This window comes from Lynx rufus, unplaced genomic scaffold, assembly GCF_022079265.1.
Source record: "Lynx rufus isolate CCGP_SWC_20201006 ecotype Redwood Valley unplaced genomic scaffold, mLynRuf1.p SCAF_7, whole genome shotgun sequence".
NCBI lineage: Eukaryota > Metazoa > Chordata > Mammalia > Carnivora > Felidae > Lynx > Lynx rufus.
In genome coordinates, this window is record NW_025814889.1 from 45,271,519 (window position 1) to 45,285,094 (window position 13,576).

Here is a 13,576-nt window from a genome sequence, read left to right on the forward strand (position 1 = left end):
GATGCAAGAATCATTATTCAGTTGAATGACTCATCATGACTCCATCAGGATTCCAGCTTCTACAAAATTTTCAGCTGCCAGCTATGTTTCCTATGGCAGCCTTAGATGTCCCTCCAGAGCACCCAGAATATTCTTTAAAATCACAGATAACTTGTTCAGATAAATTGTCATCATCGTGATATTTTCAGTATTTTTAAACAGTAGGAGGCTACTATCATCCAGAAGCTCACACAAAAACGATGACCTCATTATTTTAGTCATGTGAGACTTGTTTAAAAAAATGGTTTTAACATTTATTTATTTATTTGAAAGACAGGGAGAGACAGAGTGTGAGCAAGGGAGGGGGAGAGAAAGAGGGAGACACAGAATCTGAAGCAGGCTCCAGGCCCTGAGCTGTCAGCACAGAGGCCAATGCGGGACCCGAACCCACAAACCGTGAGATCACGACCTGAGCTGAAGTCGGACGCTTAACCAGCTAAGCCACCCAGGCGTCCCCGTATCATACCATCTTTAAGCATGTCCTGCCTTGCAGTATTGCTGGCAGACTGAGGTTCTCCTTTTGGCTACAGCAGATTTTAAATGAAATAGATATGAGTAGGAAGGGAAAAAATAACGAAACTACCATTTATTGAGCACATATGTGCCAAATATTGTCCAAATATATATATTCTCATTCAGTCCTCACAACAACCCTGTGAGGTAGGTATTATCCCCATTTACACGTGAGGAATCAGTGTTCTGGCAATGTAGATTATCTCTTGAATTTTTCTGTTGACATTAATTTCCATTTATTTACTTTCATGCTCCCTATTATAGAGATTTTGGCAGCTATATACTAGAAAATCCTATTTTTACCCAATAAATATTAATTTAATGAAGTTTCACAGTACATCAGTGAATGATTGAAAATCAGAAACTACCATCCTTCTGTCTCAGATGACATCGTTTTCTAACCCTTTTAAAGACCTTCTGGACTACTAAGCATTCACATTTCCTACTTATTAAATACATAGTACAGGTGACCCTTGAACAACACAGGGATTAAGTGCGCCGACACCTGCACAGTCAAAAATCTGTATATAACTTTGGACTCCAAAACTTAACTAGTAATAGCCTACAGTTGACCAGAAGCCTTACCAAAAACATAAATGGTCAATCAACACATATTTCATATGTTCTATGTATTATACACTGTAATCTTACAATAAATAAACTAGAAAAAAAGAAAATGTTAAAATCATAAGGAAGAGAAAATACATTTACAGTATTGCACTGCATTTATCAAGAAAAAAAATCCATGTATAAGGGAACCCACACATTTCAAACCTATATTGTTCAAGGGTCAACTGTATATTCATTGTCAGCCTAATGGACTCTCTAGGCTCAGTTTCCCTAGTCTTACGGGGACCAGGAAGCTAGTCTGATGAACAATAGATGTTGAATGTTCTTAATCATGAAAGGACCCCTCCAGCTTCTAGTTAAAAGTATTTCCAGCAGAGTTCACTTGTCTCATAAGTAGATAAAAGGAGACCATCTTTCTCCTATCTGTACCCAAAGGGAAGCTCAGAAGTTTTCCTTCCTGGTCCTCCTCCAGTCCTGCAAGGATGGACCAGGATTGAAGAACTTTATCTCCTTCCTCCACCACCTCTTTGAAGGATGACCTTGGTCCACATCTATACTCCTTTTAATTCTCTTTCTCATCAGCTTCTTTGTCAGCTTTCTATTCCCTCAGCTGACTGCAACTTCTCTGGGCCCTGTAATAAGTTAGGTAGAGGCATGCTTCAAGAGGAAACCAGCCTGTGGTGGGAGGGCCAGCTTATGAGTGCAATGCCAGACAAACACTGGAGATTTCCAAGCCCTTCTTTGCAATGCTACTATCCACCACCGTCTACCCTGGATCTTCAGGACTGAGACAACAGAGATGAAACTGTTCTCCTCAGTCTCCATGGTAGACGGTGTGGAGAGCCTCATCTCGCATCACTTCAGGTATCCAGGGAAATGTGTAGGGGAAGGTCCTATTTCTCCCTTTATGCCCCGCTAGAAAGCTGTTTTCTGTCCTTGGAGGAGTTCTTTCCAATAGGCTGTGATCACCCGTCAATGTTTCGTGCCCGAGGATCTTCAAAGGATGCTGTAGCTGTAGGAGAGGCTCTCCAGGCTGATACCTGCGACAGCTGCATACAGCTCAGGCACCACCAGCTCGGGCACTTGCAACACAGCCTTGTCATTGGCAGATCGAGCGGCAGTTTCGAGGCGTGAGTGTAGCTCTTTGAGTGAAGGGCGGCTCTCCTCACTCCAGCGCCAGCAAGACTTCATAAGATTGTACCTGAAAGGGGAGCAAGAGAAACCGACTTCCTTGACAAGGCAAATATTTGAGGAACACATCTCTTCCAGTAAAACTTAACAACAACAACCACCCCGCGATTCTTTAATCTACTTCTCATTGTCCTCTCATATTCTTCCCAGGGAATAATATTCCTTTCTTTTCCTAGTAGTAAATCTCTTAACATCATCTTCTCATCAGGGCCCTTTTTATAATAGGAATGACTGGGGCATCTGGGGGGCTCAGTCGGTTAAGCGTCTGACTCTTGGGTTTCCGTTCAGGTGATGATCTTGCAGTTCGTGGGTTGGAGCCCTGCATGGGACGCTGACCATGGGAGCCTGCTTGGGATTCTCTCTCTCTCTCCCTCTCTCTCTGCCCCTCCCCTGCTTGCTCTGTCTCTCAAAATAAATAAGTAAACTCCAAAAAAAAAAAAAATTATAGTAGGAATGACTGAGGATTTCTCAAACTAGAATCGGTATGACAAAGCAGTTGTTTTCATTCTATTACCAAAAACTCTCACAAGTTAAGTGTTTCTCATCTTTAGATGTTACTAACTTGTAGCATGACAGGCCATGGCTATAGGGTGTCTCCCAGTAAAAGCTACACTAAGCCAGGAAAATAAGAAATAGAAGAAGAAGAATACAATAAGAAGAATAATATGATTCATATTATTTTGAGTAATCTAGTTAATTAAATATTTCCTTTCATTAACCCAGGCCATTTCCCTCTTTTATTATTTAGCTTCTCCAGGAAATTGCCTTAATCTAGATAAAAGTACTTACCACCTTAAGCTGTCTTCTCTTCAGCCCAGTTTACAAAGAATGAATAATGTCTGTTATCAGACACTTTTTTCATGTCTCATCCCTCTCAAGAACCTACAGTGGCTTCCATATAAAGCCGACATCCTCCCTGCTAGCTTCTCTGCCTCAGAGACCTTGCCTAACTGAACCCTCTCCTCCAGCTAAGTCAGTGTCTTGCAATGCCTTAGATATGGTTTTTAACACCCGACTCTGTCTTTGCTGGTGCTATGCCCAATTCCTCGAATACCCTCTATGGTCATCATTTCCTGCAGGTTTGTTTTAGGTCTCAATTCTTCTGTGCAACCTTCCCGTAAAAACCTCAGCCCACACTGCGTCTCCCACACTCCTCACTGTCGTACAGTGTAAAAGATGCCAATTTAATAACACTGATGACATTTAGCAAGAACTTATTTATTTTATAAGGCATGGTAGTGGAACTTAACATGCATTGTTTTATTTTAGCCTCACAATAACATTGAGGTAGGATTATCATTATACCTATTTCAAGAAAAGTCAACAATGTCCAGTAAAGTAGCAGGACTAGGAGTGAACATGTGTCTTTTTGACTCTATGACCTGAGTCTGAACTTTTCATCATTCTTTTATATGGCCTCCCATTTTATGTTGATTTTCATATTGCTTTTAGATATCTCCTCATCCAAATACTAAATTCTTGAAGATCAGATACTTTATTGGTTCAGTGTCTCCCCCCGCCCAATATAAAGGACAGCTTTTTACACATTAAAAAAGCCAACAAGAAAGCTTTCAACAATCATTCCAGTGTATCCAAGCAGTATTATTATACTATATATATGCATGTGTGTGAGTGTGTGTGTGTGTGTGTGTGTATAGTTATGATATTTAACACTTATAATCTGCTTGATACAGTCACTGTTCATTGATGTGAAACTCAGGTGATGGAAATTTACCCTTTCAATGCTGAAAAATTTATAAATACCAATAATTTTATAAGAAATGTATATTAATATATTCTCCCCTGACTTCTTATAAATATTTTAACCTTTCCTTATATTCTTTAACAAGCCCTTTTTGTACTTCATTGGTTTTGAAACTCTGTGTGTAATTTTTAATTTTTCCATTTTCTGCCTCTGCGTTGGCTCACCAGCTGTCCCTTTCTGCTGACATTATTGGCTATTCCTCCCATCTTTCTAATTTCTTCCTACCCTCCTTCTTCTGGTTGACTTCTAATTTGATCAGAATTGGAAAAAAATAGATAGTCCATAGTTTTTAAAAGTTAAATGGTAATGAGAGCCAGTGAGTAACTCTAGGGGAATGGATTTTATGGCAGCCATATTAGAACTGAGGCTGGTAGTCTCTGACTGATACATTTAGACAGACAAAACACTACTATATTTGTGTTGGATTTGGTCCCCTCCTTACCTATTTTAGAAGGTTCTGAAAGAGCTGAACTTTATCTGCTTAGAACCCTCATATAGTTCTCAGTAGTTGCTTCAACATTGTGTGTGTGTGTACACAGATACACACACACATATACACATATGTAAATATATATGATATATGAGCAGATGTATTTTACCGCATAGGTATGTCTAAGGCTGTATATTAGCACATAAAGGACAGATAGGGATCATCTGAGCCACTTTAGAAGGGCAAGATCGGGGGCGCCTGGGTGGCGCAGTCGGTTAAGCGTCCGACTTCAGCCAGGTCACGATCTCGCAGTCCGTGAGTTCGAGCCCCGCGTCGGGCTCTGGGCTGACGGCTCAGAGCCTGGAGCCTGTTTCTGATTCTGTGTCTCCCTCTCTCTCTGCCCCTCCCCCGTTTATGCTCTGTCTCTCTCTGTCCCAAAAATAAATAAACGTTGAAAAAAAAAATTAAAAAAAAAAAAAAGAAGGGCAAGATCGATGGGGATCAAAAAGGCATTGTAATGAGAGGAGAGTAGGTCCTAAAAGCCACTTACATGGTATGCGTGCAACTACTTGGTTTCTTCATAATTTTCCTTCTTTGGAGATGCTGCAGGATGCTGGTTGGAGGAACTTCAGGATATGGCGGTGCCCCTGTTGGCATGGAAAAAAAGGAGAGCAGCAAGGGGACCTTAGGTCCTCTAGAATACCAACTATAACATGACTCTTCATGCACCGGGGCTAATTGCCTGCAAAAGGTGGAGCCAAGGGGAAAATACTAGAGACAATATAAGTGTTCCCTGGTGATCAAGTCAGGACATAGCTTAGAGAGTCTGGGGGGTATAAAAGGTGTTTGGGAGGAAAAAACCTGAAAATTTAGGATAATGTTGAGCCTTTACAAAAGTAACAAAGCAAAGTGAGAAATGAGACGTGCCCTCTACTCCCCAAGCACGGGAAAATACTGCATTTTCTCAATCAAATGGATTAATACATCTCAGGACAATACATTTATGTTTATACAAAATCACCCTTGGAATTATTCTTTGGACTTTAAAATGTGCTTTGGAATTGGTAAAGTGTTAAGGAAAAGAAAGCAAAAAAAAAAAAAAACAAAAAAACAAAAAACTAAAAGGATGAGGGGGATTTCATGTCAGCCCAGTTCAAACCTGAGATTGTAGGGAAACCTCTCCTCATAGAATATGTCACCCCCCACTCAAATAAACATACTTGGATATTTGCATCCAGGTATATACTACTTTAGGGACCCTCCTTACCTAGAGTCACCATCTCATAAAGCAGGATCCCAAAGGACCAGCTGTGAAAGAAACAAAGCCATTTACTTAGTTTCTATTTCTGCCTTTCCTAAAGAGAGCTCATTTCAACTCTCAGAGGTCTTCAAATAAGAACCCTATAAAGAAGACAATGAAGGGGAAATTAAGGGCGTCTGATAACATAAGCAAAGTAATTAGAAAGCACTGCTGCTCAATCCCCTTCAAGTCTAATCTCTTTGTGGACTGCCTTTATGTCTCCTTTCTTCTACATTTCACATTAATGGATGTTTATTATTATTTGCTACACTGTGTGTGTATTTATGGAAACACACAAACACATCTACGCAAACAAAAAGAAATGACCCTGTGCATCCTTTCATCCTTTCCATTTCTTCCTGCTGAAATTCTAACCTTGATTCTTAGCACAAATCCCAGTGAGGCTTTAATCATTTATCTACTATTTCCTCAATAGCTCTAACTGCCCAAACCTAGGAAACACATTAACAGAGCAAGCGTTACACATGATGGGAATAGATATTTGCCAGAGCAATATGATTTGAGAGATGTATATTTCACTATTCTATAACATCATCATTAAACAAGCAATATTTCCCAGTTAAACTTATTACTCCCAGACCCCTATTGAAAAGCAGATGTGAGTGAAGCAGCAGTGGAAGTCTTTTGATTGACTCACCATATTAACTGAGGCTCTACATTTTTTCTGCTGCTCACCACATTCAGGCTAGTAAGATATTCTATATTACCTCTCTGTGCTTCTCCAAGCTGCTGAATTATCTGGTTACCAAAAACCAATCATGATTCTTTACAATACTGTTTATGCCATCGTATGTATCAATGTAATTATGTAATCAATTAAATATCAATGCAAAAAAAATGCATTAGCTCCTGAAAACTAGGTTGGATGCTTTGAAAGTATTCTATAAAAATAAGCTGCTAAAAAGAAAGTGTTGTCCAATTGTGTGGGAGAGCCAACAGTAGAAAATTGGAAAAAATAATAATCAGTGTCTGCAGTCAAATTGCTTCACAATTTTTTTCAAGTTTCTCACTCAGAGTCATCTCACGCAAAAACTCAAGAACAATGTATTATGCGTGTTTTTACACAAGAAATACAATGTATAACTTCATTTAGGAGGTCCATCCTCATAGAAAAAGCCTTGGCCCTCCCCTAAAAGACCAATCAATACACACATATTTATATGTTTTAAGCCAAAATAAATTATTTGAAGTATGTATATATCTTTTTATTTTAATAATTACTAGTTTAACAGATTTTGATTAAGCGGACCTACCACCTTCAGATAAAGGGGACTCTACTAGATTAAATCCTTGGATATTGGTATGAATAATCTTTTCATTTTTCTTTTCTCTTTCCTAATTATGGCTGCTAATCTAATACAGGAGTCATACTTTAAAAGACACTAAAAAGGACTGTAGCCAGATGCCCAATATGAGCTCTGTCACAAAACACACATTTCCCCTTGAGAGTCTGTCTGACTTCTAAATAGAGATTTCACATGTAGACATAACTGACAATAGACACAGTCATGGTCAGGGACTGGAGGACACCTAGGTCAAGAAGGGAAGAAGTCTGGGACACCTGGGTGGCTCTGACTTGATTTCAGCTCCGGTCATGATCTCACGGTTAGAGAGATCAGGCCCTGCATCAGGCTCTGCACTGACAGCAGGGAGACCGCTTGGGATTCTCTCTCCCTCTCTCTCTGCCCCTCACCCCATCACGCTCAATCTCTCTCTCTCTCTATCTCCCCAAAATAAATAGAGAAAAAAGAAGGGAAGAAGTCCAAAGGGCAGGAACAAACCGTACACATCTCCTCTGATGCCAGCTGGTCTCAGCAGAAGCCGTTCTGGGGCGAGCCACTTGAGAGGTATGGGGTAAGTAGCTGGGATGGCCCCTCGGGCATGGACTTCGTAAGCCAGGCCCAATCCACAGAGCTTAGCAGTAAGATCACATTGGATCAGGATATTCCTGGCTGCCACATCCCCATGGAACAGATGCTTATCCTGGAGAAATTCCTGTCAGCATAAGATAAAGACGGATCAGCTGTCTGAGGTCATGGCTCGAGTCACAGACAAGGAGAAACAGTCCTAGGAATCCTCAAAAAGACAAGGACATTTTCAACTCTGAACAAGCCTCACTGATAACGACATATCACTTCCAAGGCACTCTAATGAATCGCACATTTTTGCACTGTGTTTAGGATTACCAAACTGAACAAATAATCCGGATAGCTTTAATAAGGTTTGGAAAGTATGATCACCCGCTCTGAGTCAAGCTCTAACTCCTGCCTGATTTTACATTCCTCTCAGATAGGACCCAGCTAGCTATCAGAAAAGGAAGCCGGTTTCAAGTTTCTAGCAGCAATCACCCAAACAAGGTAATATATACACAGTGAAATTGAGTGCCATAGTAATGAATTTACACAGAGCTTTATATCATCTCATTTTGTCCCTAAAATAACTAAGGTGAGTTAGGGAAATATCTTTGCGATAAATCTAAATGATTACGTAAAGCCACACCGTTTTGAGTGGTAGTAACCAGAACGAGGTATTCTAATTCATAGGAAGTACCACAAATTCTACTAATAATTCTCAAGCCAGGCTGCAGATAAGAATTAATTGCCTGAGAGCTTTTGAAAAACATACACTTTCCACACCAGCTGTACTTAACCAAAATCTAGGAAGAGGAACCTGGTAATCTTTATTTTTATGAAGTGTCACAATGATTCTAGCACAGCCAACAAAGCATTTAAAAACCATTGCATCTGGATGATGCTGATTTGCTGCAATCCTTTCCCCCCAACATCAGGCTATTCAAGGGATAAGAAGCTGAAAATCTATACATGACCAAAGAGCTAGAGATTGAGGTCTATGACTGCTAAACAAGAATGACATTAAAAAAAAAAAAAGAAAGTGAGAGGGTAAGATGGTCATTTCCAGTCCTTGATGATGGAGGAACCAGTGACTGGCAGTTTTCTGTCCCCGTGAGGCGAAGTTTTAAAGCAAAGAAATTATTAAAGAATTAACGAAATGTCGTGACTTTGTGGTTGTTAAAATTAAGAAAAAAGATAGTATGATATTGCCTTGTAACTGGTAATCTTGAACCTGGTAACCTGGTCAACGCATCCCTGTGGGGCACCACCACAGTTGTGGCTCAGAATACAAGGTAGGCTGTATTCTGACACCCAGACTTTATCAAGGGGACATACCAATTAGGCCTTCCAAACGCTGTAGACAATATTCATTTATACATATATACTACTGCTCTTTCGCACCTCACTCCTTCTTTTCTAAGCTTTCCCAGATTCCATTTATATCCCTGGTACATTTCACATCTCAAGGAGGCAAGATATACCAAACACTTAAACTAGTAGCCTCACAGACCCTGATTTTCTATACCAAATGCTAATGTTAAACACTATTATCTAAATAACTTCATAGAAATTGTCATCTAAATTTCCTGGTTAATCCTGACAAAGGTACATTTTTTTTTCTCTTTAATCTTGCTTTATTTCTCTTACCTCTTTATCTAAGTTGGTTTAAAATGAAGGAATGATCTCACTGTTGCCCCTTCTGATATCTTCTCTCCCACTATTCCTTGTTCTTTTTGAAGTTTATATATTTCCTATCACATTTGGTATCAAAACAAGTCTCCAACCAAACGTGTCCTGAACTAGTCTTTCTTGTTTTTCAGGTACAAAATTGTACACTTCCTTGTGGCTCTGCAGCCTTTCACCCATTTGGTTTCTCCTCCTGTGTCTCCTCCCAACTTGCTCATTATTTGCCATTTTATATCTCTTCATGTTAGTATATATGAGAAAGTAAGAGTATAAAGCATCTAACTCTTGGCCCTGAGTTTTGAGCTTTAAGATTGAGAAACCCTATTTTATTTTTGAGACACAGAGACAGAGCATGAGCGGGGGAGGGGCAGAGAGAGAGACCCACACACAGAATCCCAAGCAGTCTCCAGGCTCTGAGCTGTCAGCACAGAACCCGATGCGGGGCTCAGACCCACCAACCGCGAGATCACGACCCGAGCCAAAGTAGGACATTCAACCAACTGAGCTACCCAGGTGCCCCAAGACTGAGAAACCTTTTAAAACCTGTCCTGTTCCTTCTACAAACCCTAAGTTGACTACTTTCTTCCCAGAATTACCATCTTGTAGTATATTATCTAAATAATTTCATAAAGAAAGAAGCGAAAACAATTTATCAGTGCTTAGGTTTCTGCCCCCTAACTTCCATTTGATTTTCTCTATAATGTATACCCCATTTGGAAATATAAATATTAGAAATATGATTTCAAATACCAGGCTAACAAGAAACATCCATACTATCTGTGGTCATTTTGCCCAGCCTTACCAAAGCCTGGAGGACCTGCCTTCCGATGTGATATACTTGTTTTTCTGTGAGATCATAGAGAAGGCCATCCATGGTCATCACATCCTAAACAGACAAAGATAAAAGCATTATATATATCAGAATGACGTGAACAGATTTGAAAAAAAAAAAAAAAAGAGAGGCAGAGATATTCTCTTTTTTTAAGTTTTTATTTAAAGTCTAGTTGGTTAACACATAGGGCAATATTGGTTTCAGGTACAGAATTCAGTGATTCATCACCCACATATTACACCAGTGCTCATCACAAGTGCCCTCCTTAATACCCATTAAGCCCATCGTGCCCCCCCCACCGCCCACCACAGCAACCCTCAGTTTGTTCTCTATAGTTAAGAAGCTTTTATGGTTTGCTTCCCTCTCTTTTTTCCCCCTTCCCCTATGTTCATCTGTTTTGTTTCTTAAATTCCACATATGAGTGAAATCATATGGTATTTGTCTTTCTCCGACTGACTTATTTCATTTAGCATAATATGCTCAAGCTCCATCCACATCATTGCAAGTGGCAAGATTTCATTCCTTTTGATGACTGAGTAATATTTATTTGTACACACCACATCTTCTTTATCCATTCACCAGTCAATGGACATTTGGCCTCTCTCCATAGTTTGGCTATTGTTGATAGTGCTACTCTAAACATTGGGGTGCATATGCCCCTTTGAATCAGTATTTTTGTATCCTTTGGGTAAATACCTAGTAGTGCAATGGCTGGATTGTAGGGTAGTTCTAGTTTTAACTTTTTGAGGAACCTCCACACTGTTTTCCAGAGTGGCTGCATTAGTTTGCATTCCCACCAACAGTGTAAGAGAGTTCCCCTTTCTCCACATCCTTGCCAACATCTGTTGTTTCCTGTGTTGTTAATTTTAGTCACTCTGACAGGCATGAGGTGGTATCTCATGGGCTTCTTTTATTTGTATTTTCCTGTTGATGAGTGGTGTTGGGCATCTTTTCATGTGTCTGTTAGCCATTACTATGTCTTTGGAAAAATGTCTGTTTGTGTCTTCTGCCCATTTCTTACTGGATTATTTATTTTGGGGGTGTTGAATTTAATAAGCAGAGTTCTTAAATGCAAGTATCAAGGCAAAAGAAAAGATACAAAAACATAGGGACTAAGATTCAAGGAGAGGCTAATATCAGAGATTCTCAGATATGCAGAGAAGTACAATGATTTACTGGCCTGGAAAAACAATACAGAATGTAGATGAATCACAGAATGAAGGAAGAATAGAATAGCAGGTAAGAAGTACAAATATATATAAGACTATCCCCTGGATAAAGCAACAATTTTCCTGGGATAGTTTGTGTGTGTGTGTGTGTGTGTGTGTGTGTGTGTGTGTGTCAGAGAGAGCGAAAATTAAGCACATTAATCCAACACATCATCATTGAATGCCTAATATGTGCCATGTTCCATCTTAGGACCTCAGAACACAAGAAGGAGCAAAATAAACATATCTGCTGCCTTCCGGATCTTACAATGTGACAAACACGTGTGAATCATAATCAAATAATCATGCATAAATATATGCACCATGAAAGTCATGGAAAATAGCACATGATGGCGACAAGAAAAGATCTGAAGGATGAGTGGACAATGACTATGCAAAAAAGAGAAGGGAGAAGTTTGGTGTAATGAGGAAAGCATGTTCCAATGGTCTAAAATAGAGAAGCATAATTGTTTTGAAAATAGAAACTAGTGAGGTTAGAGCAGAGAACAAGTTACAGATGGATAACCTCTTAAAAAGATTTAAACGCCTAAAGACTTGCACATCATCCTGTTTGTACCTCGTTTGGATGAAAACAGGATCCCTTTATCATACACAATTAGTAGTAAAATAATCAGTCTATTGAGGAGGCTTGATTAATATTGAACTTGTCCATTGGTAAGTGAGGAACTAACTAGGAAAATGCAGCACTTCAGAAAGACGAATATATAGAGAAGTAGGAAAATTGTTAGGAAGAGAACTTGCATTTTAGTCTGGAAATTTCTGAACATTTAAATTTTTTTTAATAAGAATTTAAAGTACAAAAACTTTCAAGCTGATTTCGCCTCATCCACCCTGGCATACTAGAGCAATGTTACGGAATAGAAGACACACTTAAGACTAACAGCAACAAAATTACAAGCAGTACTAACAAGAGTTTTTACATGCATAATTTCTGTTAATTTTCATAATAATTTATTTTTATCCCCATTTTACAGATTCAGAAAATTCAGGCTCAGAGAGGTGGCCTGCCCAAAGTCACACAGCTAGTACGATGCAAAGCGTAGAGTTCATATTCTAATCTGCACTGCCCAATCTGGTAGCCATTAGCCACATGTGGCTATTTAAAAGTTTATTACTTAAAATTACATAAAATTAGCAATTCAGTTTCTCAGTCACATCAGCCACATTGCAAGTGCTCCATAGCCGCATGTGATTAATGGCTACCATTTTGGACAGAGCAGATATAGAACATTTCTATCATCATAAAAAGTTCTATTGGATGGTGATACTCAGTCATTCTGTTATGTTACTATAATGTCTCTCTGCTTCGTCATTTGCCAAGCTAATTGACATGTGAACAGCTAATCAGCCAAGTCAAGCCTTTCCTTCCTAACACCTCTACGCTACCGCTTACCCGCCGGCAGGTCCAGAGAAAGCTGAGCAGGTCTCCTTGGGCCACATCCTCCAACACCATATAGAGCGGCAGCCCTTCTGTGCAGCAGCCTTCCAGCTGTACCAGGTTCTTGTGCTTCCCCAAATACTGATAGAATTGGATTCGTCCTAAGAAATCCTGCACCTCATAGAGCCCAACTGGTTCTGTGGAGGACAGGAGAGCAATGGGAAGTAAGCAATCAGAACATTACCAATAAAATGGGAGGTATGAGGGAGGAAGCAACCTCAGATGGCAAAGCTCCAAAGGAGAGTAAGTATAGACAAAAAGTAAATAGAAAGGGAACTAATTAGAAGATAATCCTCAATGTCACTGCTTTTTTGTCAAAGCTAACATAGAATCATAGGTTTTAGAACTGGATAGGCTTTCATTTGCCTAAATAGACAAGTGTTCACATTCAAATATGATCACTGCCTAGGCCTTTTGATTAGTATTCTTGTTTATCCTATCCTTGTTCTGTTGTATCTATCCCCTATTACTGGCCCATATGAAAGAAAAAAAAAAGGGAAAGAGGGAGGGAGGAAGAAAGGAAGGAAGGAAGGAAGGAAGGGAGGAGGAAGGAAAGGAGGGAGGGAGAAGGAAGGAAAGGAGGGAGGGAGGAAGAAGGAAGGGAAGAAAACAGTATTAGGGAAAGTGATAGTGCATAAAAAGAAGGAACAACTTCAAAATCCTCATGCAAGTAATATCCATATGAAAAACTGACTTCTAGCAGCCTCAA

General features: G+C 39.6%; 1 protein-coding gene across 1 annotated transcript in view; it reads right to left on the reverse strand.

Moving 5' to 3' along the window:
* Positions 1-645: 645 nt before the first annotated feature.
* Positions 646-13,576, reverse strand: part of STYK1 (serine/threonine/tyrosine kinase 1) — a 45,456-nt gene continuing 32,525 nt past the window's right edge. Inside the window, exons 5-10 of the mRNA XM_047066675.1 lie at positions 12,823-13,004; positions 10,171-10,254; positions 7,616-7,824; positions 5,776-5,816; positions 5,059-5,155; positions 646-2,323 (exon numbers count right to left, since the gene is read on the reverse strand). Of these exons, the coding sequence (XP_046922631.1) occupies positions 2,119-2,323; positions 5,059-5,155; positions 5,776-5,816; positions 7,616-7,824; positions 10,171-10,254; positions 12,823-13,004 (818 nt within the window). The 3' untranslated portion in view covers positions 646-2,118. The remainder of the gene's footprint in view (positions 2,324-5,058; positions 5,156-5,775; positions 5,817-7,615; positions 7,825-10,170; positions 10,255-12,822; positions 13,005-13,576) is intronic.